The following is a 27,860-nucleotide window of genomic DNA, read 5'->3' on the forward strand; positions in this document are numbered from 1 at the left end:
AGGCCTGCGTCACAAACATGGCGGCCTCCATGAACCCTGCTGTTTGGAGTTAGTGTCACCTGGTTCAGACATGGCACGCCGCCTCCGCTGGAGCTCTGACCCCCGCGCTCTGTAACCCAGGCCAGTGTTCCCACGATGTTCCCTCTGTATCCGGACCTGCCGCTGCCTGGCTTGTAGCGTCCACGGCATGTCAGGATGAGAGGCGCCGGCCTCCTGCTCCTCTGGAGATGGGGGGCGCAGGCGGGCCGCGGGCGGCGGCTCTGCACGCGCGCTTCACCGGCCTCACCGCCGTGGAGGCTCCTGTTCTTCGGTTCCGACCAGTTCGCCGTGGAGTCGCTGAAGCTGCTCGCTGCGAGCAGGTGAGAAGTGGCAAAACGATCACTAAACTAATTCAATGGAAAGTATTATATTATTGGCATGTATGTGAGTAAACCTACATACTATACTATGCACACATGTGCGGAGATTCATCCGCATATGACAACAAAAATGTTTACGAATTTTGGACAAATTCTGAGGTGCGTTCGCCGGTGGTGCGTTCACTTACGGTGCGTTCGCTGACGGTGCGTTCACTTACGATGCGTTCGCTGACGGTGCGTTCGCTGACGGTGCGTTTACTGACGGTGGGTTCGCCGGCGGTGCGTTTGCTGGCGGTGTATTCGCTGATGGTGTGTTCACTGGCGGTGTGTTCGCTGGTGGTGCGTTCACTGGCGGTGCGTTCACTGGCGGTGGGTTCGCCGGCGGTGTATTTGCTGACTGTGTGTTCACTGGCGGTGTGTTCGCTGGTGGTGCGTTTACTGACAGTGTGTTCGCTGGCGGTGTACTCACTGACGGTGTGTTCACTGGCGATGCGTTCACCGACAGTGCGTTAGCTGACGGTGCGTTCGCTGCTTGCTCTCCTGCTTGGTGAGGTTGAAGTGTCTGTGTCCCCCCTCAGGGCGTCTGGTGAAGGTCTCCTGAAGACCCTGGAGGTGGTGACTCTGGGCGGTGAAGTCCCAGTGAGGAGGTTTGCCACTCAGCACCAGCTGCTGGTCCACAGCTGGCCCCTCGGGGAGACGGAGGGCCGCTTTGACGTTGGGGTGGTGGTCTCGTTCGGCTGCTTGCTCCCCGAGAGACTGATCCGGACCTTTCCCCAGTGAGTCCCCGGCTGGTTCTTCCTCTGCCGCCGCAGTGGAGCCTGATGTTGTGGCTGGGTTGCAGTGGGATCCTGAACGTCCACCCCAGCCTGCTGCCACGCTGGCGAGGGCCCGCGCCCGTCTTCCACACCGTCCTGCACGGGGACCGGGTGACGGGCGTCAGCGTCATGCAGATCCGGCCCCACAAGTAAGCGGACGCCGCGCTGACTTAAGGAGAACTGAAGGTCAGGTGCATGTTTGTGATGCGCAGGTTTGATGTGGGCCCCATCCTGAGCCAGGAGCTGCACCAGGTGCCCGACAGGTGCAGCGCGGAGCAACTGGGAGCTGCTCTGGCCACCAAGGGAGCTCATCTGGTGAGCCAGGGTCAGAGCGGGCCACTAGTGGGACAGGCCTAAACGCTGTGCTTCCTTCAGCTGCTGGACACCTTGAGGAATCTCCCGGAGAGAATGGCGAGCAAGCAGGAGCAGAGCAGAAGCGGCGCCACCTTTGGTGCGTGCTCCCTCTCTCAGACCTCACCGAGAACCACCCGCTCACCTGTGTCTTCCTCCTGCAGCTCCAAAGATCCACTCCTCCATGAGCTGGGTGTCGTGGGAGGAGCAGACCTGTGACCAGATCGATCGACTCTATCGAGCCATCGGCTGCAGGGTGAGCAGACCGGCCTGGACGTGGACTCGCTCACGTCTTCACTGTGACCCTCTGCTGTCTGAGAGCAGATTCACCTGAGAACCATGTGGGAGGGGAGGAGCCTGAAGCTGCTGGACTTTGTAGGGAGGTGCCACATTGCTCTCGCAGGTACGGCTCACTCCAGCTCTCACACCTCACCGCTGAGTCCAGTTCTTCTGTCAAATCACACCCAGGACCTGTAGTCGCTCACCAAGCTCTGTTGCTGCAGAGCTTATCATGAAAAATCTAGAAGAAGTTAGGACCACTAATGTCCAGTTCACGTTGCATGGAGGTGGGACGGTCATTACCGTAAATCCCGGACTATAGAGAGCACCGGAACAGCCCTGCCCACTAACTTTAAGAAGGAAAACAGATCTTGTTCCTACATGAGCCGCAGCGCTCCATAAGCCACGGGTGCAGTGGTGCTGTCTGCACCGTAGAAAGGCTTAAAAATGCATGAGGATCACTTCTAAACTAGTCTGGAAAATGGGCTCCAGCATGGAGACTGACTCATGAAACAAACTGGCCAATGTTCTGAACTGGAATCATCAACTCCTCACATCTGTTATTGACATTAAAGCGCTCAAAATGTGTCCCAAGTTCCGACACCACAGCTGGTCTCAGCTGCTGCTTCTGGTCTCCGCTCCTCCAGGAGATCGGCTCTGTGGGCGGAGCTGCTGACATGCGGGTGAAAACAGAGCATTTTGAGTGCTTCAATAAAACACCTGTGATGTCATGGGTTTGATGTGACCAGGCTCAATATTTTGGCAGCATGAGGCTCTTTAGCCTGGAAAAATCCAGATATTAGCTGCATTGTGGTATAAGCCGCAGGGTTCAGACCACGAGAGAAAAGTAGCGGCTTGTAGTCTGGAAATGATGGTACTCTGTGTCCACTAAGGATTAGAGGTCAAAAAATACGTGAGTAACTCAACACTTCCCAAGCAAGGTGGAGGTGTTCGGAGTGCGCCCTCTAGCGGGGTGTCTTGGCTCTGCATGGGAAACGCTTAACAGAGGCAGGCCATCACATGGCGCCATTACCCCACGGTTATTCATGACGTGTGCTGGAGAGCCAGATGTCCACTGAATCACATCATGTCAAAGCAGAGCCATGTTCAATATTCACTGGACATGAATCTGATCACAGAGTTACTTCTCACGTTGCTGTGTTTTGGCCCGCCATGTCCGTGATGCAGATGAGAGACGGAGACCGGCGCCGGGCTCCGTGACCTTCCTGAAGGAGTCCAACACGCTGGCTGTCTGGTGCAAGGTTGGTACTGACACCGAATCAAGAGCAGAAGCTCGGGATCGAGTGGCCGAGCTTTGCTCAGTGTGTTCACAGCTTCTGTCAAGTGCCAGTGTTGTGGAAACCCACTGCCTCTGGTGCTTCAGCGTGAACGTAAAAGATGAAGGTTTTTGGTGAAATCGCTTGAGTTCAATTTTGTTCCCAATAGTTTAGGGTTTAATGATTTTGCTTTTCTAATCTACTGGACGCTGATGTGAAAGTGGCAGTGCGGAACATTCACAGCTCCAGTATTGTGCTGCGACACCGCTGCAGTGTGTCTGCTGTCACTGATGAGTCTGCTCCTTCTCCCCCTCCACCCCCTCCGACCTCGTGACCTCAGGACGGCTGTGTTGGGTTTAAGGCGGTTCTTCTGAAGAAGCGTCTGACCGCGGCGGACTTCTACAACGGCTACCTGCACCAGACCCTGCTGACCACGGGGGCCGTGTTTGTCAGTGCCAGACCGGCAAACGTACCCAGCAACTCGGCGGCGCAGAGCCAGACGAACAGCAGCTGATGGGGTCGGAGGTCAAGCTGATGAGTCGGGCTGGTCTTCACCCTGAACTCTGCGACACCCGCAGACTCCATGATGGTGCTCCACCTGACCTGACTCGCCATGACTATGTTGGACTGAAACAGGAAGTGGACTGCCACATCAGAACACACTGACAAACTGCCTTTTCTGTACATGTAATAATGTCAAAGAAATCCACCTTTATAATCTTGCTTTGATCGTATGAAATAAACAGTGGTTTATTTATGGGTGTGATGAAGCCTTGTGGTCACTGAACGGCACCAGAGCCCCACGTCTTCCCTGATTTTGCTCTGCAGAGTTTCCTGTCTCACGGAAGCTGTGCGAGAGGTTATGTTTCGCCGCTCTACAATCCTGTCGCGTGCGCTCTGTTCTGGTGACGGAGGCCTCGGGTTCCTGTGTGTGAGGGGGATCTCGGGAGTGCAGGGGTCAGTGAGTCATTTGTCTGACGGAAACTCCCGCAGGGGACAGAAGGGCCAGACACTGTTGGCCTTTGTCCGCTTCCTAGTCAGTTCCAAAACATGATAGAAGTCATGAAAGTGGAGGTACATTTTAAAACAGAAACCAGCGAAACTGCTTTTATCCCGTGTCCTGATGTGTCTGACCACAGAATCATTTCCTTATATTTGTTTTTATCGATGTAATCTGGTGGCTTTTGATGCATTGGAATGATCCTTTGTACCACGTCGAATGGGACACCAGGGGGCAGTAATGTACCTGCACCTGCCCGTGTTGTGCGAGCGAAGAAGTGAGAGACGAATCTTTCAAGTGGTTCGTGGATCAGAACCAAGTTGATCGGCAAAACAGTGGAGCTGCAGTTCAGGCAACTGAATAAATAAATAATAATACACGCGTTTAAACAACATTATTAATAATAATAATAATAATAATAATAATGAGCGAAGCTGCATGAAGCACTTTCTCCAATCAAATAAAAAGGATTGATATGTGAAATAAGAGGACAGAAATTTTGACAAATGAATAATGAATTCCCTCCTGATAAATAATCCAGGTGCTGGATTTAAATTACAGGTGGGCAGACCAGCGCCTCCTTGTCGCCATGGTGACCACACAGCAGTGGAGGGAGTCACGCGCCCTCGCACTGACGCTCCGCCACTCAGGACTTCATCATTCAGGTTTATTGAATGTGAAACCTACTTAAACAACGACCTGTAATTCATATTACAATTGTCAGTAAATTAATAATCAAACTTTCGTTGAACTGAAAATCGCGATGTGCATCGCATCAGGTTGGATTCCACTTGTGTCATGTGACCTGTTCAACACGCAGTTTTGTTTCAAAACCTCTTGATGCCAACGCACTTGAGTTCAATGACACTTCTGTCGTTAATAAATACCATCTCTTAGAATGGTGAGAAACACCGTGACTGATTTTTCATTTCAGGTTTTCAGACCTCAAAGGCCTGAGACAAGGCTGCCGGGTCATAATGTTATGGCCGTCACCCCTGCATTTGGATTGGACTCATCACCTGTTGATCACGGCATGTGGCCGGGTGACGATGACATGGATCCATCCTTCTGGCTGGGCTCCACAGAGCTGAAGATGATGATGAAGATGGTGAAACGGAGACATATGAAAGCGAGCTTTATTCTTCATGAGCACGAGGCTGATGCCAGAGGAAACAGTACCAGGAGCAGTAGCAACAGAGAGACAAGGCTGGATGAGAGTACAGGTCACAGAAGAAGACTTCCTCTTTACTAACTTCATTTCCTGTGAGGAGAAACGTGGCGGTGATACACGGCGAGGAAGGGCGGCAGGCTCACGTCATCCGAATCTTCCTGGTGCGAAGAGGAGAGCGCAGGCAGGGAGGAGGTGATGTGTCCCAGAATAGAGGCGGCTGGAGTGAAAGGGACCTGCCGTGATGGAAGGTTGAGAGACTGTCGTGTCAGAGGGACAGCTGGTGTGGAGGAGTCTGGAGGCCGAGTTAGGGAGGTCAGATGGTGTGGAGAGGAGAGCGAGGTTACGGTGGAGGAGGGGAGGCAACCCCCGACAGGAAATGCCACGAGACAAAGATTACAGTCGTGATTCATGATGCCTTCTCGCCTCCACTGTACAGACAAGACAAGCAACATGTGTGAGTCCACGGCGACTTCAGGTCCACTTCCTCTTTGTTATGAAACACGTCTTTTTTTTCCCCACTGTGACATGATGGAGGAAGAGTCCATGTTCTCGAGCACTGACTGAGCATCACTTCTGCTTGGACGGATCTTTGCTGGGGATTCATGTTGACCATGTTTCTATGACACTTTCTCGATCTTCAAGTGCCTACAGTATATGAAGACTCTTCTTGTGAAGGAAAGGAATTGAATCCAACACCGTGGAGGAAAAGGAGCCGCGTGTTTTTTGGTAAATCACTATTTACATCCATCTGAAACACATCTTCCAAGCTTAGCGACAAAGCAGTGATTAAAAACTCCCAACTCTTGCAGCGACTCAGCCGGGCCTCGCCCCCAGAGGGTCCAGAAGGTCTGGAGCGGTGTGAAGTCAGACGCTGATGTCTGTGAAGTCTCGCCTGGAGAAGCCTTTCTGGAAGACATGCGAGACAGACGCGGCGTTACCGGATGTTTCTCTGCACCGTGTGGTGTGTTTTTGTGAGGCGCAGACAGGAAATGAGCAGAGGCAGAGCTGGACGTGAGAAACATCCACAGCTGGATTTGAACTTGTGGTGGCTAAACACCTTCAGTTCAGTTCAGTTTATTTCATGACCCTTCTGTCCCTGCTCATCTGCTTCACCGTACGCTGGAAACCTGACCTGCTGATTCCATGTACTTTGGGACCTTGCTTCCCCTCCCGAGCTTCTGGATACTTCCGGCCATTATTCTTCTCTCCAACAGTGAGAAGCGTCCACAGCTCAACCCAGAATCTTGTGAATGGACCTGGACAGTCACTTGGCTCCTCAGCGCTGCTGCTCATGTGCTCTGAACTGGTCACAGCCAACACAGTCACCCTAACTGCTTGCCTGCTCCATAGATGGTCCACAGTCACAGCCCTGGAAACCTCCTCCTCCATGTCATGGGAAACACCAGTATAGTTCCACGGCTTACTGTGGTTGTATTTGTGTATTGATAAAGAGTTGCATTCACTCTTCACAAAGCAGTTGAAGTGCAATAACAAGGAGCCAGAACAGGTTCTGACAGTAATATTTGGGGGCTAAATAGTTTCAGCGATTGAGAGCCTGCGTCATTACAGACTAATGCACAGATGCGGCAGGAGAGAGAGGGCTCAGCTATTAACCAGGTCAGTTTGCAGCTCTGAACAAATGCAGCTCCACAAAGACGTCAGCTGACCACCAAACTTCAAAAACGTCCCAGAATCCATGCAACGTTTTTGTCTGGTTCAAAGACAGAAGTGAACAGGAGGAATCAGACGTTGTGCTGAGGTGGTGTTTCTCTCACAGTTGTTCTGGACGCTGTCAAACCCCACTGACACAACAGGACATCTCAGGAGGCAACTTCACAGCAGACGCCCAGCCGACACAAAAACACTCCTCTTTGTCGGACTGAAAAGACGTTTGCGGCTGCCAAGTTCAGAGACCAGAAGACACAGAAGTCTCACTTTATTCCTCCCAGAAGACACGAGACAAACCCTCAGTCTCAGAGCCAGATTCTCCACATTCCTGCAGAGGGGGATCAGAGAAGGTGAAAGGTGGGCTGCAGTTTGACTCTCAGACAAAAACTGCTCCTAAAAATAACGTCTGAAAACAAGTCTTTTGTTTTTGTGCGCTTTACTAAAACAGAGGAGATTTAAAAAAAAAAAAAAACAGTGCAACATTCCACAGCAGATTGGTGAAACCTAAAAATGGAGCAGCTCTAATCCGGTTAGCTGCTCACATTTATGAGACAGAAACAAGAAAGCACAAAGAAGCCCATCACCTGACACTTCGAAGTTTCTATCTCATGAACTGGTTGAATGTCAGCTCCTAAATTCTCGTCTGTCCTGATGCATCATAGCGACATGATGCTTCTGTTAATGAGTGAGACCTTCCAGATGAGACCTTCTCCCTCCACACGCGGCGAAGAACAACAGATCAGTGGAGGTCTGGCTGCACAAGCCAGGTGTCCATCTGAATACAGACTATCTGGAGAGGAGCACACAGAACAAAAGTGAGTCTGTCAGACACAATCCCACTTCTCTCTTTATAGTGGCAGAGCCAAGGTCATCTGAATGTGTGCAACAGTGGGCTGGTTCCTGTGGAGCCTTCGCTGCAACCATCACCAGCCCTTCTGGATCCCAAGTTCATTTATTACTCCCAATACCCAGAAAATCAACTCCTACTTTCCACCCAAAGTATTTTGGGTGGAAGCTTCCGTTTCTTAACCAGGGCCAGATTTCTGTGAAAAATAGTTCCATAGGAGGCTGCCACCAGGACAGAGCCTCAGTACAGGCAAGTCTGGAGTTGTCAGGTGATCCACACCGCATCATCATGTTATGCACCACTTGGCTCACATTTCTCGTATGATGAAGACACATATGTCAGACAAAAATCTCTCCAAACAAATGCCCAGAATTTCCAGCAGGTACGGTGATGGTGGAAATGCACAGTTGCCACGAAACTGCAGTGGAGTTTTCAATGTGCACAGGAACAGGGAGGCAGAGCGGAGTGGTTGTTCTCCACTTGGTCATGTGAGATTGTTCATCGCGCGGTACTTCGCGGTTTGTTAAAGGCGATGTCTTTATAGAGTTTATGTTATAAAGAAGTGTCTTAAAGAATGGGCCGACGCTCAACCTCCACAATGAAGGACTCGTCGTCCATGTTGTCACGAGAGAAGCGCTCTGTTGACAGCTTTACAGTCACGGTTGTGACGTGATGTTTACACTGCTCTTTCATAGTAACATGCCAATAACGCCGACATGTAGAGTCTATTAGGGATGCTCCGATCGTGATCGGACGATTTCAGCGTGATCGGTGAATGCAGATCACAACAACCGATCGAGACACAGCCGGCGCTCTGTTGAAGCCCCGCTGGTTGTGGTGCGTCCCCTTCTCCCTACTCGCTGCTCACTCAGCTGTGGAGCTTCTTTCAATCTGCCATGTAAAGTTAGCATCCTTAGCTAGATGACAAGCCTTTCTCAGGTGTCGTGGTGACGTGGAAACGGAAATGATGAAATGATGCGTGTCCGTTTAGGAGTCAGGTGCAGCGTTCATCAGCCACCTGAATCTGAAACTAACGTCCAGAGTGGAAACTTTCATAAATGAGTCACAGCACAGTCTCCAGAGATTCACCTGCGACCTAACTGCGGCAGAATAGCTGCTGCATTCAGCAAGGTTTTCCTACTTTTTGGCACCTTGAAGAGGTATATAAAACATGTCTGAATTAAAATGATTGAAAGTTCATTTCTTCACATCACATACTCAGACGGTCTCATCATTTTGATTACAAATCATTGTCAATCCATGTGATTGGCAGCAAAAATCCCACTGTTCACCATGAACATTTCTCCGATTCACATGGCTTTTCACTGGCTGACTTCCTGTCATGTGATGCTGGATGGCGTGACCCACAGTTGGTGTGATTCCTCATCAAATCTAAGAACCTGGTGACCCAGTCCTTCAGGAGAAACCCGTCTACTCATGTTCCTGGGAGAGGTTGTACAGGTCGGTCAAATGTCGGTAACTTTTTTTTGTTTCCTTTTAACTTCAAAGACTGGAACACAGTGTAAACCTCCATTGGCAACGCTGAGAAGAGGCGTCAGCATTTTTTTTTTTAGATCTTGTTTGGGCTCTCCTGGAAAGTCGAGGGCTGAGAACGGGGAGGCTACTTTTTTCAATCTCAGAGGGAAAAGATTGCGTTGTGTCCAGAGATAAAAGGAGACCAGACCCCAGCAAGGGCTGCCAGTGAGGGGAGGAGACCAATGGGAGGAAGGAGGAGGGGGGTCAAATGGGATAAGAAAAAAATGCTGTGTGGAGATGTGAACTACAAAACCATCTGGAGAGCCAACACCCACATCCTGTTCCCACTTGCAAGGAAGAAGAAATGGACGGACAATCATGTTAGATCAGAGTGAATAAATGGTGACTAAATATATAATTCTAAATGAATAAAAGTTAGTTTCCCGCTCTATTCAAAATGTTGTATTATTTAATGGAACTTCATGTCTTGTCTTGCGTATAAATAAAATAGACTTTATTTTCTGTTTGCAGTTGGAAGGACCTGCATAGATTCAGTGAAAATATCCAGTCAATGAGAGGAAACTTCTATGACAGTGGGGGCAGACGTGGAAAATCTGGAAGTGACGTGAGTGTGTATAAAGTGAAATGACAGGAAATAAACAGGGATTCAGAGGAGGACGTACATCCTGCGCTGGCTCAGGAAGTTCACCTGGAACACAACATTGCGTCCCAAAACTGAGCTAGCAACTTCAACACAAGCTGATTCACTGCATAAATACAGCAACATTAATGTTAACATCAATGCTAATATGCAGCGCTTCATCTGAAATGCTTCATCAGAGCGCTATTTAGTTTTCTCAAAATGTAAATTGTAGTGTAAAAAGTGAGGATTTTTAGCAGCAACTCTCTCTTAATAATCATGTTTTTTTTTCTCTTTCAAGATTATAAAAATATTTGTGGTCCTCAGGAAGAAGACACAAAGCCTCTGGAGGTCCTTCCAGTAAGCTACTGTATACTGCAACCAAAATGGAGTCACCCTCGGCTAGATCACCGCTCCAAGATAAAAGTCAGTAACAGAAGATTTTAATAAAGAGTCGGAAAACCATCTAAGACAAGCCTCTGCTGTTTGGCACAAAGGCAGGGCAGAACTAGTCCAAAATATTTCATATAATATTTCAATATTTTGCCAAGAAGGCAGAGAACATCATCCATCATCATCACCGAGTGATGCCCTGGGCATGTCTTCTTTTGGGAGTCTTCAATATTCCGTTAAAACTATCAAACAGGAGGGAAAAAATCCATTTATATCTTCAGTCTCAACAGCAATTGAAATGGTTCAGGAAAAACCCTGCGGCTTATACAGCGACGCGGCTAATATCTGGATGTTTCCAGGTAAAGAGCCTCATGCTGCCAAAATATTCAGCCTCCTCACATCAAACCCATGACATCACAGGTGTTTATTGACCTTAAAGCGCTCAAAATGAGCTGTTTTCGCCTGCGTGTTCGCAGCTCCGCCCACAGAGCCGATCTCCTGGAGGAGCGGAGACGAGAAGCAGCAGCTGAGACCAGCTGTGGTGTCTGAACTTGGGACACATTTTGAGCGCTTTAATGTCAATAAAAGATGTGAGGAGTTGATGATTCCAGTTCAGAACATTGGCCAGTTTGTTTCATGAGTCAGTCTCCATGCTGGAGCCCGTTTTCCAAACTAGTTTAGAGGTGATCCTCATGCATGTTTAAGCCGGGTGCTGACTTGTCTACTTATTAGATCGCTGCAGCTTATGTAGGAACAAGATCTGTTTTCCTTCTTGAATTTAGTGGGTGGTGCTAATATTATGGTGCACTCTATAGTGTTTTTGTTCCGTCTCTTTTCATTGCGATCCACTGTTGAAATGCAGAGAAAACATCGCTTGATAGCGATAGAATAAATATCCAGACAATTGGTTGGTAAAGTTGCTTTAGTTTCACATCGGTGGCCACCATGGTAGACCTCTTGGCAGAGGCTTCGCCGCCCTCAGAGTCGAGAAAATCTACGACCGGGGTTTAAATCAGACTCCAATCCAGACCCCCCCGCTCACAGACTGCGACACATTTCATTCAGGTTCAGCCAAGACGGTAGGTAAACAGCGACACTGAAGGATCAGGATCCCAAGTCAGCTCCACTACATTTGCATCAGTCTCATTCCAAGTTGTCCAAACAAATCAAATCTGTGTTGCATCACGTTTGTGTAAGACAAGGAGCCCACGCAGCTGAACAGGGTCAACATCGCATTCCTGAGCTTCATTTGAGACTGTACATTGGAATAAAGAGCAGGAGTTTATTATGACCGGCAACTTTTACCAAACCACATGAGAAAAACTTGCTTCTTCCACAGTAAAATCTGATCCACTTCCTTACACTCCGATTCCATGTGACTCACGAGACAAGCGGAAGTGACATGAACTTGAGGACAGTTCAGGCTTCCCTTCCTGGCTTGCTGATGCTCTGTGACCCCACTCCACGCTGGATGCTTCCATTACACCCCGCACCTTTGTTGTCACTACAAATTACTGTGTCATCAGCCAACATCAAGGTCTCTGGAGCCTTCTCCCTAATCTCCTCTGTGGATCTGTTCATCACCACTGACTGAGCCCTCGTGTCTTCCCTCTCTCACCTTCTCTACATCGAGTGAAGCCTCCACCTGAAGTCCATTCCACTTAGCTCAAAAGCAAAATTGGCTACAAATGTTGTTCCTGGATTCTTTTTCACACGTATGTTTCCAATTTAGAAAAAGAAAACCCTGTGAATATTATCCAGCCTTCTCCTGAGTCGTAATCCTGCTTTATGAGAAACACCACCGCCACTTCACTTTTGTTTTTGGACAAAAGCTCTGGATTCCAGAGCGCCTGCAGAAAAACACTTCAGCAACCGGCCGGTCACGCAAAAACAGACCGTCTCCATGGCAACAGAGTCGCTCTTATGGTCCAACTTCAAACTGTATTTCATGTACAGCAGCGCTACAAGGGGGAGCCTACACCCGCCACAGGGTCGGACCTGTTCCTTGACTTCACCAGAGAACACTAACATATGAACCGTAGCCCTCACACAGAGACTCTATAATATGCTTCAGTAGCTGCTCCATCGACTTGTACTTTATAAGCTTTAACCTGTTAGTTGACCTTGAAAATCCTGAGTGCACAGTCCAGGCAAGTCGCTGAAGAAGAAGGTCATGTTTCTCACCATCTTGTAGTCTTTGTGCAGTTTGCTGTAATGGAACATGTTGCAAAGGACGGTGGAGGCGGCTCGGGCTGCTTTCAGACTCCCTGAGCTGAAAAAGGACGAGCTTCAGTTAGAAACAAGCCACGCTAACCGTCTGGGAACGATAAGCAACTTTGCATAGTGAGTCAACTTCAGGGTGAGAATGAATAATGGCCAAGGGGTCGGTAACATACGGCTCCAGATCCACAAAAGAATTCTGGCTCTTGGAATTCACCCTCAACAGCAAGCTCAGTAAGGGTGACTTCCCATGAAGCTCTGCAGCCCAGTCAACCAATCACAGTCGCTGATCACTATAATATGGAGCCTCATCACATCGGACCTATGAAATAACAGGCGTTTCATTGACATTAAACCGCTAAAATGCGCTGTTTCTCCGCATGTATTCTGACTTCTTCCTCCTCCCAGTTCTCTTCTGTTCCCGGAGCACAGCGTTGCTCATCTGAGCGGCTGTGGAGGCGGAGCCATGAAGCGGTGATCGACCACTGGAATTGGTTGACTGAACTGCAAAGCATCATGGGAACTGTTTCGGTCACTGTATCTGAGTTTATTGTCAAGAGTGATGGGACCCTTGTGCGTAAAACTATTGACGTTGGATTTTCAGCTCTCGGTCCAAAAGGTTCCCGCCCTCTGTCACACCTAACCCAGGTTCACGCCTACCTGTTATCGTGGGACGTTTTAATGCCCATAAGTTTGGACAGTCCACCAAAGTAGGAGATGTCTCTGGCTGCCAGGGAGCTGCTGGTGACCAGGTGATTCAGGGTCCCGCAGATGTTGACCACTACTTCACTGGAGGGAGTTTTCTGATGACCGTCACTGGGCAGTTTGGACACCAGCACATTCACCATGTTCTTGGCTGATAAAGGAGCATTAGGGAGTCTCACACAGATACCGTGGAAAACAGCAATGTCAGAGGAGTGGATTGTTCTGTAGAAGTTGCAGATGTTGTAATCATTTGGCACTGACTGGATGGACAGTGCCAGAGCAGATTTATGTAATCGGCCTTATTTACTTGACAAATTAGACACTAAAGAAGTAATGAGCAGAGCTGCAGTCAGTGGAATGTCTTCACATGTCCCCAGGGAATAAAGAGGAGTGTCTACTATTTACCATCATTTTTACATGAACACTATATAATCTTATGAATACCGAGTAGACAAAATCAACTAGTAGGGATGGGCGATAACCATATCCCGCCAAACACAATCTCCACGATGACAATTCTGTGTCTCACGATAAACATGCGGCTCACTCGCTGCATTGGACGTGAACACTGTGACGGCTCCGTGGCATGTGGTGGACTTTGGTTCACCATCGTAGTTCTGAATGTATTTTTAATCCAGGGAGCCTTTGACCATGACACTGGTCAACTCTGAGTCTCTGGATCCCTGTTTATTTGATGAGATGGAGTGGTCCTCATAGGTTCTCTGACGCGCTCGTCTGCCTTGGTTCACATCGACACATGCAGGTCTCCCTCTGCCAAGGTGAAAATAGTTGGATATTGGCGGCGGCGTCCTCTTCCACGTCCCCATTAGGGTTCACTGATCGCGGACACACTCTCACAGGCAGCGCTAATGCTATGAGCCGCCATCAGTTAGGGACCGTCAACAAATTCTAAAGCCTCAAAGTATGAGTGACATCTTCAATAAGGCCATGGAAAACAAGCATTTTAGGAGAGAGAATTGTGAAAAGGTTTTTCATCACACAAGACAAAGGACTGACAGTTTGTATCATGATTTGGAGAATAGAGTATGACTCCATGATCATTTCTTCACATTTCTTCAGTAGCATCTAGGAAATGTGTCCAGACTGCTCCATAGTTCAAGTCAACTGTTCAGAGACATGAGATACAGCAGACAGACGGCTCCATTTAACCCCTAAATAAAGCTGGCAGAGCAGTCTGTCAGACACCAGCGGCTTCTACCAGAGACCTGAAACATTGAGTTTCTCATCTCTGCACTTGGTTCGCTATTGTATTGAAACATCAACAAAGAATGATGCTGGAGACAAACTCCACTCATAAGTTTCATCATAAAACAGTTTCAAGAGAGACTGTTGTGTCCAACACATGGAAGAGAATGAACATGGATTTATCCTGATCATTTTTCTTTGGTCCATATCGCCCATCCCTACTAAGCACCTATTTATTAGAAATGTAAGCCTTTGTTGGTAAGCCTGATAAAAGATTGGATATTGTACTGTACTGGCTGCGACGTCGTGCTGCATGCGTTGTGTAAAGGTGTTTTCAGTTTCATACCTATGTGGTCCTTGTTGTTGCCGTGCCTGGCGAGGTTCCTCAGCAGACCTGACAGTGGTCTCAGCACCACCTCATTTTCAGTGTCCAACAGATCCAGCAGGATGGGCAGCATCCTCTCCTGCTCCAGCACCACGGTGCTCAGCACCGACGCCCACTGACAAGCAAACACACACGGCTTGTGAGCCGAGCTAGTTCCAACGCTACCTGAGGATCGCAGTCGTACCCGAGCGTCTCCGGCTGTCAGGTTCTGCAGCGCCCCCAGCGCTGCTTCCTGGCTGGCGCAGCTGCTGTCACTGTTCTGAAGAATCAGTTTGTACACAGCCACAATGTTCGGGTGCCACAGCCACTCCGCCCCCTTTGGCTGCCGCGACACTTCGGACAGGATGGACAGGTTCTGGTGATGCTGCTGAAAACAGCCAGGTTTCACATGGTCAGATCACATGACCACTGATGTGGTGAGTGCTTTACTGTTGGAACATGCTTCCATAGCGAGTTTAACACTTTAGTCTGCAATAAGTCTCTTTGACTTAAATTTAGGGGCAGCACAGTGCACACGTCAGCCCCCCGGGGACTCACAGGGATCATTCCATCATCTGAGCACTGACCCCGCATACGTCATGTGTGACACAGCTAATGAAAGTGGGAGTGACCACAGCAACACAGTATCCGCGGGTCAGTTTAGCCTCCATTTGTGCTCCCATCACAGCAATGAGTCACCCTACACTCAGGAAAGCCGATACTCCCCGCGCACCTGAAGCCGAGTCTAACCTTTCCATGAGTGTACGGCCTCCGACGACCAGACACCCGAGAGAACATCTGTGTCCATACAAAAGCCTGAACCTGAAATATCGTTCTGCCTGGAAGCATGATGACATGGATGCACGCTGGGAAGCTCAAGATGAACTTTTTCAGAGACATTGATCTTCAGCTCCCATTTCAAACATGACCCTAGTTCAAGCTGCTCAACAGGACAAATACTAACTTGCCATAGACACGTTGAAATAACTCCAACAGTGAAATGAATCCAGAGCAAGCTTCTTCACGGAGAGGAGCATTGATCCAGGAGTAGGGTACCTTCGATTGTTTCTTGTTGTATATATTGAAACAGCCAATGGCGTCCCTCTCCATGTGGGCCGAGCCTCTGGTCGGACCCTCCAGACGGTGGCGGACTGAGGGGGGCAGCTCCGAGTACAGCTGGTAGGACAGGTTTCTCAGCACACACAGGGAGTTTTCCAAACCCTGAGCATGGGACACAGCAACGCATTTCATAGCCTTTACTACTGACATGAGGTTGGATTCAGTCACTCATCCGTATGTTGCGAAACCTGATTTCACCTTGTCATTTGGCCGCTCTTCTTGTTGCACGTAGGACAAGAGTGAGTCCACCAGGCCTCGCATATCTCTCATCTTCTCCCTGGTCTTCTGGTTCACAGAGCTCAGGTTCCTTTGCAAAAGCAAACACAGAACAAGCATGATATAGCAAGACTTTGTTGTGTTGGTTGTGCGATTGTTGATCACTTGTTTCAGTTTCTTGTCAAAGTATGGATATGACATTACGAAACTCTGATTCTCTCAGGATTGTTGTCACAAGTCGCCAGTTATGTTGTGTTAGTCACAGTTAGTTTGGTGGTTTATTTCCTGTCGTCCAGTTTATCCGCCCCTCTGTTCCTTTGTTTATCGTCTTCTTGTCAAGTCTCCACGTCAGGTCAAGAACCCAAGTCAAGTAGGTTGAGTCCGGTCTCGTCTAGTCACTGTCAAGTCGTCGTCCTGTCAAGTCAAGTCTAGTCAACACCAAGTCATTGTCTCTTCAAATTAAGTCAAGACTCATCTAGTCATCGCCAAGTCATCGTCTCCTCAAATTAAGTCAAGTCTTGTCTCTTCAAGTCATCGTCAAGTCTTTTCAACGTCAAGTCTGTTCCTGTCTGATCAAGTGTTGTCCTCAACCTGCTTTTCTGTTTCCCTATATGGTTTTTGTTTTGGACTGAACCGTGGTCAAACTCAGATCCTGATCTGTCTCTGTCTCATGACAAGTGCACCACCTTTACGAAAAGATCAACACAAGTTATCATTTAAATATGACTAAAATGTCGTCCACTAGAACGTCACTGGAGAAAGATTTCAATAATGTATTCGTGGGGTCAGGAGCTTTACACAGCGCATCTGGGACGGTGGAGAGAAATCTGTCAGTTCATGGTCCTGACAAGATGTTTCTGTTTGTCTGCCACGCTCCTTTTATTCATTCATTCCTCGGGCAAGTTGTAGAAATAGTGCTGTTTTTTTCAGGGCTCTTATCAGAGACAGCTGAGGGGAAGTTTGTCACATAGCATTAGCACTCTTTTACTGAATTCCATTATTATACAAGGCAGAATGTAAAATGATAGGATGTAGTCACAGCAGAATGGGGTCCGTTTGTGAGAGAAATCCTGTGCAGTTTTGCACTGTGTGGCTACCTCAGGCAGCCGGTGGTGTTGTAGAAGATGTCTCTCTCGGACGGGCTCAGTGGGAAGCTGCTACAAAGAGGAATGAGGACCTTCTCTGTGAGCTCCGCTAAAGCCTCTTTGGATAGTTTCTCCTTCAGGTTGTCTCTGGATGAGAGGTTCCACAGGACGCCTGCAAAGATAAATGCAAGATCAAGAACATTCACGTTGGTCTCACGGGTCACGGGACCCGTATATCCACCTGTGATGTTCTTCCGCAGCTCCTCATCAGGCTCCCCCAGGATGTTGACCAAGCGCATCACTCCCCCAGCGTCGATGAGCGCAGCTTTGTTGTCGGAGTTCTCATAGATGAGGTTACGCATGGCTCCGGTGGCAAAGCGCTGGACTTCCTCGTTCTCACTGGAGAACAGGTTGACCAGTGCTGGGACTCCGTGCAGGACCCGCACCTACGGCGGGATTCTCAGAATCACAAGACTAGCATACACACAACAACAAAAAGATCCTCATTGAATGACTGACCTGGTTTTTGGCGTCGTTGCTATGGTAACACTGGTGTTGTATATACGCTGCTCCGAGGGCCTGCAAGGCCGTGTCATGCTCCGAGAGATACCTGACTGCTGTGGGCATGTCCAGACCGTGCAGCCTACCACCACACACACACACACGCACACACGCACACACACAGACAAACACAGGGTGAACTCAACAGGACTCTAAGGTTAACAAAATAGCATTTATCGAAGAAGAAACAGATCAGCATCACAGAAAGCAAGGAAAAAAATATATATATATACGTGTGCGTGTATATTTAATTTAATTTAATTTAATTTAATTCTTGAACAAAATCATCTGAAATTCTTATACAAATATTTTCAAGACGTAAAAAGAGCTTTAGTTTAAATAAGGTGATATAAAATCTTGAATGTAGCCACCATCCTGATTTATTGTGCTATTGTCAAACTGATGTAAAAGAAACAATATTTTGTTGTTTAAATGTATGTATGGGGTCATTCTTCTGTAATCCACTTGAATTGGCTGAGAAATAGCAGACAAATGTCGGGTGACTGAACTGTGTTTTCATGACTTTTCTCTGGTGGACAGCTTTGCATTTTTAAGGGATGGTTTCCTTCATATCCATCAGCTTGTTTGCTATCCATTCCATTCCAAAACATTGATAAAGACAAGGTCAACCAAGGGTCTATTTTAATGTAAGGTTCTGTTCATTAGATAGACTCACCCTCCCATCGGGTCGTTGCTGTGTATCGAGGCTCCCTCTATCACGTCCATGCCTTTCCCGACACTTCTCACGCTGCGGAGTGAGGCCACCCTCTGCAGAGGGGACGTCTGATACCCACACTCAAAACCATGGTTAGACCTGGAAGCCTGCTGCTGCTGCCACTGGGCGCCCCAGCCATCTCCCTGGACCGGGACGATCCTACTGGTCCCCGCCCAGTTCTCCTGGCCAAAAGCGTTCTGCTGCTGGAAATGCTGCTGGCGGTTGGTGATGCGGCTTATGGTGCGGTGGGACGGACCTTTGTAGATGTACTGGTACGGCAGCTCCTCTTCCTGTGGGCAGACCCTGCCCTGAGCCAGCGTGCCGCTGAGGCTGCGTCTCAAAATGCCAGCAGGGGGAACCGGCAGGGGATAGTTGCCGTTCTCTGCTGGGAAAAGGGGCAACGTCAAATGAAGCTCCTGGTCTGCCTGGCCGATGGACTTGGAGCGTCGGCTTCTGCTGTGGCCCTGGGAGGTCTGGTAGCTGCTGTGCACCGTGCTGCTCCGGGACTGGGACACTCGAGAACTTGTTTCTGCAGCCGAGCGGGAGGAGAAGCCGGCGTTGTACAGCGGTCCTGTAGACACCTGCACGAGGAAGGATGCGGAGGTCGAAGGTCAGCGGCAGGTCTGATGGGACTCCAAGAGACATTGGCCACTGACGTAGTGACGGGCTGGTGAGGCTTCATGAAACTCTGCCCACTTGAGGGCACTCTGGTCTCAAATTGACATGACATGCAACCTCACATCAATCTTAAACCAAGTGAGCCACCCACTGACTTCAGAAAAATGAGGACACTGTTTCATGGAGCCTCAGCGGCACATCACCACTGACCTGACGGTGCAGTCAGACTTTCCTCCGGCATGTAGTTCCCAGCCAGGTTCCTGCTCACACTCTGGCCTATATTTCTACCCAAGCAACCAGGTAAACATGCTCAATAGGTTTGGGACTCCTTTCCCTTCAACTGCCATCTACATTACCATCAACAGTACATTTGGACTTCAACCCTGGTCTATTCCTGGTCACCTATTGTTTGAGAAGTGACAGACATTCAACCAAATGGTCAATGAGCAGTTGGGTCCAAGCATCTCAACACGTATACTTCAGTATAATGTAACTTTTACAAGGCAGGGTGCATTCAATGCATTTGCAATTTGAGGTTGTTGTTTTTGACTCCAGCCTTTGACACAGACATTGTGAAAGCTACAAGTTGTTGATCACAACAAACATTTTCGCTCTATATTTTATACTTTTTCCCTTTGACCTTTGCCCACCACATGGATTTAATAAGATGTCGCTGGCCATGGAAAACCTCAATACGGATGACGGGTTTGTGAAGAAGCAGTTCATCACAAGAGAACATGTGGAAAGCTTCTGCAAAATGTTCTACATTCAACACCTCCAGTCGAGAGGCCGCTCCCTCTGCTGAATTCACAGGAAGCTCACTGTGGCCTTTTCATTGTTAACAGCAGTGTCCTGTTTATATTTTTCCTGTTATTTCACTGTGCTGATTTAGGTGAGAGCACAGTAGCTGCAGCCTTTTTTTCTGAGAGAAAACACTGTTCCTTTCAGTGAAGTGAATGTGTGCGTTTACAAATGCAGCTTTACTTCGAATATCACAATTGCTCACTTAATTTAAGCTGAAAAGCATCTTTGGTTTCACTGTAGATTGTTCATTGCATGAGCAACTGTCACTATAATTTCTTAATTTGATTTGCTTTGTTTCCTTACTGTCAAACTGTTTAAATAACAGTACTTTCCATTTGATGTTATGAACTGGAATCATCAACAGCTCACATCTTTTATTGACATTAAAGCGCTCAAAATGTGTCCCAAGTTCCGACACCACAGCAGGTCTCAGCTGCTGCTTCTGGTCTCCGCTCCTCCAGGAGATCGGCTCTGTGGGCGGAGTTTGAGGGTGAAAACAGCGCATTTTGAGCGTTTTAAGGTCCATGAACGCTTGTGATGTCATGGGTTTGATGTGACCAGGCTCAATATTTTGGCAGCATGAGGCTCTTTAGCAAGTAAAAATTCTTATATTAGCTGTATAAGCTACAGGGTTCAGACCACGAAAAAAAAGTGGAGGCTTATAGACTCAGAATTACGGTAGATTTGGGGCAAACTACCCTGAAAAAGCCTTGTGAGTCTGACCAGCAGAACAACAATGTGCTCCCTGAACCAATGTTCAGCCTAAAATCCAAACAAGCCTGTGTGAATCACGTTCCTAGTTTCCCCACTGGCGTTGGCAATAAAGCTTTTTCTGATCATAAATCAGAGACATCAGACAGCCAGCAGAGTCGAGGACCCAGGGAGCGTTGAGGCTTCCCACCCCTGAGTGAGATTATGTTTCCTTTCGCTCCGATGCCTTGAAATTCCCTTGAATCCCAAAGTGACAACTTAACCATAACAATGTTTGAGAAAGCCAATTACCTTGGCTTCAAATGTCGGAGGTTCAATCCAAGTGAGGCGAGGGAGATATGAACGTAGATAGAAATGTAACTAGGTGTGAAATACAACTGAACGATGAGATGAGATGACAGACATCACTGAATCCTTTATGGATGTTATTCAAGTACATTAAGCAAAGACACATTTCACAGCACGTCACGAGGTGCTGTCAGTACTCACAGCCATGGGGCGGGTGGGTGTGTGGATCATGGACCTGGAGCTGAAGCCAGCGCTGTGAGAGAAGCTGCTGTGAGGAGGGGACGTGTACTCTAAAACAAAAGAAGAGAGGAGAAGTTGCTGACCAGTGTCTGGTGAGGCACAATTTAAAAGAATCGCGCCCGGATTTCCAACAGAACAGATGAGGTGCTTCGATAACACCCAACATTTAACAACACAGTCTTCAAGTTGCCTTCACAAAAAAGACAGGAAGCACACGGTAAGTAAAAATACATGAGGGAAAAGTCCAGCTAATGACTCTGAAAACAGTCGGACAGAGGGAGGGGAGTGGATGCTGCAGGAAGGGCCGCATGCCTCAACGTACACATCACCAGGTCATAAGTCACAGGAGGTATGTTGGTACACACCCCCACCGAGGAGCAAGATCACCATCGATAAATAACTGCGCTACCAGAGAAGCCGAGGAGAAGCACCACAGCTCTGAATAAGCAGGGCATTATCCCGACTGCCACCCGTGATCTCACTGGAAATGATGGAAGAAACGGCATTTTCTCATGATATCACGTTGGCCCGAGCGACCTCTGTGGGTTTCAATAGTGTAGCTGTCAACAGCAGAATCCATGTGTGAGTGTTTGAGTTCAAACTCAGTGTTTGCCCATGGCGACCACAAGAGTGAACATTCAGTGGATCAGACAAAGTACACAAAGCATATGAAGTGAGTTCAGTTTTTTTTTTTTACCTTGTGATGCAAGTATGTGGAGGTAATGTGTGGTTGGGGAGATGTTCATGATCTGATATGCAGGAAAGTTAATGATATAAATGTTTATGATTGTTGGACAGCTGCCAACAGGGACGATGCACAAATATTACTCCTACACTAGGACCCAAAGCACCACCTTCAACTGCTCCAGTAACTTCCCAGTACGGTAAAAGACCAACCTCTCGCACCTGACGCATGAATGTTTCAGCCCAGATTAGAATGTGCAACAGGTTCGATATGTTTTTTTATGTTATTATGCTGTAATATCATTGACTAACGGTCCTGTGGCAAGAACACGCAGAGGACGATGCGCCTCACATCGATGAATGGGGGCAACATGACTTTGAATTTACGTACGGATGTTACCGTCACTGGTCACATGCTTCCATGCGTTCTTCACGTTGGCATTGCTGTTCACCAAAATATCCACCAGGGGGAGCAGCACAGAGTCAAAGGTTTATGACAACAACAAACTCCAAAACCAACATGGCGACTGTGGAAGAGTATTGATCATGTAGCTCTTGCACTAAAGAGGAAACAGAGGCAGCGTTGTAGGAGGTGGTGGATGGTGAGGCTGTTAAATATATCGCCAATGGAGGACGGAGAGTTGCCGCCATTGTTATGTCTTCTTCGTGTCACATTAGAGCTACGTATCACGTAGTAACAGCAACACTGCCCCCCATGGTTCCCAGTGGTACTGCTCCGATTGGTCTGTCTTCGTAACATAACGTGCGGAAATACAGAGGAAATGAAGGCAGACAGACAGAAGGATCCGTCCGTATCCGGAGTCGTACATAATGTTGGGTATAACTGGGCCTTAAGTCTGACAGCCAGCCTTTCGTCTATTTACAACTCAAACAAAGGACAAACGGCAAGAATTTGGGGTCTGTGAAAAACAAGTGAACCTCAAAGGTTAGCCATCATATAACAAAAAAACCTCTGCCTTCGAAAGGCCGCCAATTATGAATCAGACAAGGAGGGCACTATTCAGAAAAGCATTGACTGAGATGGTCCCATGGGATATCTGAACACCCAACAAAGCAGGGATTCAGGGAAGCGCAGCGACGAAAACAGCTCAGCAGAGAGCGACCAGCATCAAATAAGCCAAAAGTCGTAATGTGTAAGATAATGGCGCCTCCGGATGAGGGTTGATCTGCCCGGTGTGGAGACATGCTCCGTGTGGCAGCAGCCCAAGACGGGACATTACCCTGCGGCACCATTGTCCCACTGAATCATGGTGACAGCATCATGAGGCTGGGGTCTTTTCTTCAGCGCCCAGTGAAAGAGTCCTGCGCCAGAAAAAAAAAAGTCGCGATGGAGGGTGGTTACAGAAGGAAGTCTGTTGCCTTGGAATTCTTCAAGAGAAAAAAGCTGCTCTCACAGCGAGTGAACTCCAGGGTGAGGCTGTTCACAGTTGCAAAGTTGGGCTTGTTGGCTGAACTTGGATGAGCACTCCTGTGGCGACAAAGTGCAGCTGTTCATGCAGCTACTGTCTCAAACAAGGATGGGCCGCGGGGCCCCTCACGAGGTGGCCCTCAAAGTCTTTTCATTTGGCCCGCCAAACATCACCCACAACACACTGCTACATACAGAGACATGAGTCAAGTGCTTATTCAGGCAGTACCTCCACTACTACTGCAGGGGGCAACAGTGAGCCAGGGATACAGGTCACCAGGAAGCAAAGAAGAAAAATGCTTGCATCCAAACTAACAGTGCTTTTACTGAGCAACAATAAATAGAACCCAACAATAGGCCTTCTTCTAGACAGTCGACAGATCAAATGCAGGGGATTTTCAATCTGTTGTCCGTCCAATCTCTAAGGCAGGGCCATTGCTTTGTCATTAATATGGACAGATGCCTGGGTGAGTTTTCTCCGACCGGTGGCGAGCGTCTCCCTTAGAGATAGGGTGAGGAGTTCAGTCACTCGAGAGAGACTCGGAGTAGAGAAAGGAGTCAGTTGAGGTGGTTGGGGCGTCTCATCAGGTCGCCCCCTGGAGGCCTCCCTTTGGAGGTGTTTCAGGCACGACCAGCTGGGAGGAGACCCAAGGGTCGACCCAGGACCAGCCGGAGGGATGAGATCTCTACACTGGCCTGGGAGATCTTGGAGCTGGTGGATGTTGCCCTGGAGAAGGACGTTTGGCTCGACTTTTTGAAGCTGCTGCCCCTGTGACCCAGCAACGGATAAGCCGCTGAAGATAGATGGATGGATGGCATTTGGCAAAAGAATAGATTTGGATAAACCAGTCAGTATTTACAGTAGCAGAAACAGAGCAGGCAGACATTTCAGGTGGAGATTCACACTGAGATGCCTCCTGAAGATCTGCTGAGGGCATAGGTTAGGCGACATGGACCCATAAGATTTGAAACTTTAGCACCAAGTTCCACACGTCACTCCCATGGTGCAATATAATATAATATTGGGATGAAAGAGACACAGATAGAATTGAGAACTCGCCTTGTAGCGCTCTCATAGCTGAGCAGGAAGCCCGTCCACGGGTTCTGGAGGCACGGCTTCACACCACGGTCTGAGCTCAGAGGGTTGGACTTTTGGATTCCAACTGTAGCTTGGTCAATGTGTTCCATAATCATGCACCCTGGGTTAAAGCTAACGCTTCACCTGACTAACACTGTTCTAACAGTTCAGGAGACATTCATCAGCAAGTACCATGAGTAGAATGTCAGGCTCTTCAAGACTCAGCAGCCCGAAATAGACTCAGATAACACTGAGGCTGGGCCGGAATGTTGGAGCCAGACACAGAGCAGATTTCACCTGCGCTTTATTAGAACCTCAACATGAGTTTTAGATCTCCGTTCAAAGACTTGGAGATCCCTAAATTGACAGGTTGAGTGTCCTTGACTTCACCCCCCTCTTCTCACTCCTCTGCATGCGCTGAAAAAAGTTTCTTAAATCATTGTGTGACTGGTGTCAGCCTCGTCCACAAGCGCTGCACATCCTTACAGAGCAACTAAAGGCAAGGTCAAACTCCCACTTATTCCTTCTTTTACAGATTCAATGTCATGAAAATATATTTTACAAGACGGTACATTTTTGGGTGAAAGTCCAAGAGTCCATTATATGCTTTCATTGACTTAGCCATCAGTCTGGCTCCTTTTGGAAGCATTTATCACACAATCCATCGGAAAACAAACTTCACTCCAAGTGAGTTCTCCTCACTTTTATCGCTTCCAAACTACAAAAACACAGTTGAAATCACTGGAACCTCGCGTCTCTCTCAGATGCAGGAGACAAAGTGAAGTTAATGATTGCCGCTGCTCTCAGTAAATGATTGTGGAACCTACATGACACGCAACAGCAAAATATTTGGAGCTAATGTTTGATAATGTCGTGAGTGATGAGGTGGTGATGAGATCCTGCTCAGGTCAGAAGAGTCTTGAGCCAACCATTTCTCATGTTTACAGTCCAGCAGAGACGCGAGCTTAGCGTCATGATGCCACTTCAGTGTCGAACAGCAGAGATTAAGTACTTATCATGGTAAATATGAGGTGTATTTCAGTCGTGAAAGCCACTGTAATCTTTTGTTTGTAATAATGCCGTCACTGAAGCAATAGCAGCAACATTCCATGGGTCTTGAATGTCAAATATCATTTGAGAATCCATCTCAATAGAGGCCTCAAGGAATGAGATTCTTTTTTTACGATCCATTTCTGTACATTATTCTACTATTCCATGGACTTTCTGTGTATAACTTTTAATGCCAGACATTTAATAATACGGGTTACTGTTGGACCTTCAGTGTTGAGTAACTTCCATGAAAGAAGTGTGCACTCCAGGAAAAACAAGGCTTTATCACTGGCTGAAAGACCTGAGAGGAATAAAAACAGGTCTCTGGCAGCGGGACAAGCTTCTGGCTCCCTCATGGAGCTGGTTCTGTTCTGCTATCACAGTCAGTAAAAGGCAGCGGGAGTAGAGGCCGAGGCCCCCCTCCACCCCCACCCCCTTCCTTTCTCCAACTTTTCCTTTGGAAAGTGCAAAGCAACAAGCTTCCCACAAAAAAAAACTGCATGTAATCAGACAGCAGAAAACCTTGAGGTCAACAGTCCACTCAGGTCTGAACTCAGGACAGGCATCCTCACGTCAGCAGACGGGAGCAGCGTGAGCCGGCAGATCAACTGACTCCTGAGTTTATCTTCATGATCTGCATTCCAATATCTGCAGTAATGGTCTGACATCAGCCCGCTCTACGGCCCGGAGCCGAGTTGGACGTCTGTGACCGGCACACGCCCACACACGCTGGCCTCTGACACAGAGGTGTTGCAGCTGGCTCGCTTCTCCACTGCTGCTGGTTTCAATAGTTACAGCTCCTCACTGTACCAACGGGCCGTGAATCTCCTGCAGACTTAGATAACTGCATTTAAGACGGACCCACAGCCAGGTGTTCTGTTCCTTAGCACCGTCACCTCTTCAGGTCACTCATTTGTGGCTGCACCACCAACACATGTAAGGACAAGGGATGAAGCAGCTCAGCTGTCTAGTTACCGGTTGCCTGTACTGGATGTTGCAGGACATGCTCCTCAAATAAACACGGCCACACGACGGTTCAGAAAACTATTTCTTTTTCCATTCATCGTAATGGGAAAAAATCGATTCAGATTGCGAACAAATCGCTTCTAGAACGGCCGTCTGGAACGGACTGTGGTCGAGAACCCAGGTACCACTGTATTTGCCTTTCCTAAAGAGCTTGTTACAAAGACTCTGTGGATGAAGTTTGAAGATGACGCAGTGGTAGCAAGAGTCTCCTGCCACAGCACTTTCACTGGCATGGCTTGGTTCTCCGGTTTTGTGGAGAGCCACTCTCTGGCAACCCACTCCACCATTCCCAGAGGCGGTGCCGTAGAAATCTGGCAACACTATCCTCCACTTTCAGCGGTGACAGCACCAACTCTGCCTGGTCAGGAGCCGTTCAACTCGGGGGAAATGATTTCTGGCGCGTGTCTCACAGGTTTCCTCTTTATTTGATCATTTCTTTGTTTTCCACGGTGTCAAGTATCAAGCGTGGCCAGCTCCGACCGTCGTCATGGCGACGCTTCAGTGCAGAGTCTAATTCAAAGTCTGCATAACGTGCTGAAGTTTTCGGTTCTTTTCAAGTGTCAGAGAGTGAAAATACAGCGTTCATCCAAACTGTCTCCAGCCTTCTGTTGACATTATTAGCCTGTGGCGAAGCTAACTTCTAGCAAAAGGGCAATAATTCACTTGTTTAGGTTTGTCTACTATAATGTATTTTTTTAATGCATGCTTTGTCTGAACAACTAACATAAATAAATATATATATATATAGTGCTTTTTTTTCGTTTCCTTTTCTTACATTTTTTTTCATAAGCCAAGGCTCAAATATTTGTTTGAAAATGTGAAAAATAGTCACTTTCTTTGAAAAACATTCAAGCGTTTTAAGTTTTATTCCACCACAACTTTTAGTTGTTGGCTGTGAATCTTGAGTTCATAATAAAATACATTTCGAACTAATAAGTTACAGTCCAACTGAGAACAAAACAAAAAACTATTTCCAAAACAAAAACATTTGGGCCAACTCCCTTTCTTCAACTGTCCACTTGCAAACTTATTTTGACGGCAGCAAGTATCATCAAAAAGAAGGTCGGTTGTCCTTGTCTATTGTGATCTCACATCTCAGACTTGAACATCTACAACTCTCACAACAACTGCCGCCCGGTGACGGTCAACAAACGAGCCGTTGTACGAGGTGAAAAGCTGGGCACTTCTTACCGGCGGCACCGAGGCTGGAGTCGTCCAGCCTGCTCAGAGAGGAGCACTTCTTCTCGGCCAGCCGCATCCGGACCTGCTCCTGGACGCGCCTGGCCTTGGCCGCCGGGTCCTGACACGGACCGTCCGAGGGGAGACCGTAGGCGGTGCAGGAGGAGTTGGGCTGCAGGGCCGACAGGAAGCAGCCCTCGGCCGCCGCGGCGCTCATGACAGCACGGTGAGCAGCGAAGGTTCCGAGGAAGGAGCGGAGGAGAAAGAGCCAGGGCCGCGACGTCCA

The 27,860-nt window shown here is 48.1% G+C and overlaps 2 protein-coding genes across 7 annotated transcripts; one reads left to right on the plus strand and one right to left on the minus strand.

Annotated features, from left to right (window-relative positions):
* Nucleotides 1-5,557, plus strand: mtfmt (mitochondrial methionyl-tRNA formyltransferase). 3 transcript variants are annotated; one of them, XR_008414217.1, is made up of 10 exons: nt 1-359; nt 938-1,135; nt 1,201-1,323; nt 1,387-1,489; nt 1,550-1,625; nt 1,690-1,781; nt 1,850-1,928; nt 2,993-3,066; nt 3,422-4,038; nt 4,643-5,557. XR_008414217.1 is itself a non-coding variant. In XM_053860720.1 (9 exons), the coding sequence occupies exons 1-9, from the start codon at nt 196-198 to the stop codon at nt 3,593-3,595; spliced, it is 1,083 nt and encodes a 360-aa protein (XP_053716695.1). In that variant the 5' UTR covers nt 1-195; the 3' UTR covers nt 3,596-5,557. The 3 variants fall into 3 exon arrangements, 1 of the variants encoding a protein (XP_053716695.1); XR_008414218.1 differs by having other exon boundaries at nt 3,422-3,940; XM_053860720.1 differs by having other exon boundaries at nt 3,422-5,557.
* Nucleotides 5,202-27,860, minus strand: LOC128756286 (plakophilin-3-like). 4 transcript variants are annotated; one of them, XM_053860679.1, is made up of 13 exons: nt 27,587-27,860; nt 21,090-21,178; nt 18,429-19,048; nt 17,711-17,834; nt 17,433-17,637; nt 17,204-17,363; nt 16,089-16,197; nt 15,828-15,992; nt 14,977-15,156; nt 14,754-14,907; nt 13,157-13,352; nt 12,461-12,548; nt 5,202-6,154 (listed from the first exon to the last, which is right to left on the minus strand). In XM_053860679.1, exons 1-13 carry the CDS (start codon nt 27,789-27,791, stop codon nt 5,987-5,989), a joined length of 2,463 nt encoding a protein of 820 aa, XP_053716654.1. In that variant the 5' UTR covers nt 27,792-27,860; the 3' UTR covers nt 5,202-5,986. The 4 variants fall into 4 exon arrangements, with proteins under 4 accessions (XP_053716654.1, XP_053716670.1, XP_053716645.1 ...); XM_053860695.1 differs by having other exon boundaries at nt 5,202-6,158; XM_053860670.1 differs by having other exon boundaries at nt 14,977-15,159.

The sequence above is a fragment of the Synchiropus splendidus genome, chromosome 1 (genome assembly GCF_027744825.2).
Source record: "Synchiropus splendidus isolate RoL2022-P1 chromosome 1, RoL_Sspl_1.0, whole genome shotgun sequence".
NCBI lineage: Eukaryota > Metazoa > Chordata > Actinopteri > Syngnathiformes > Callionymidae > Synchiropus > Synchiropus splendidus.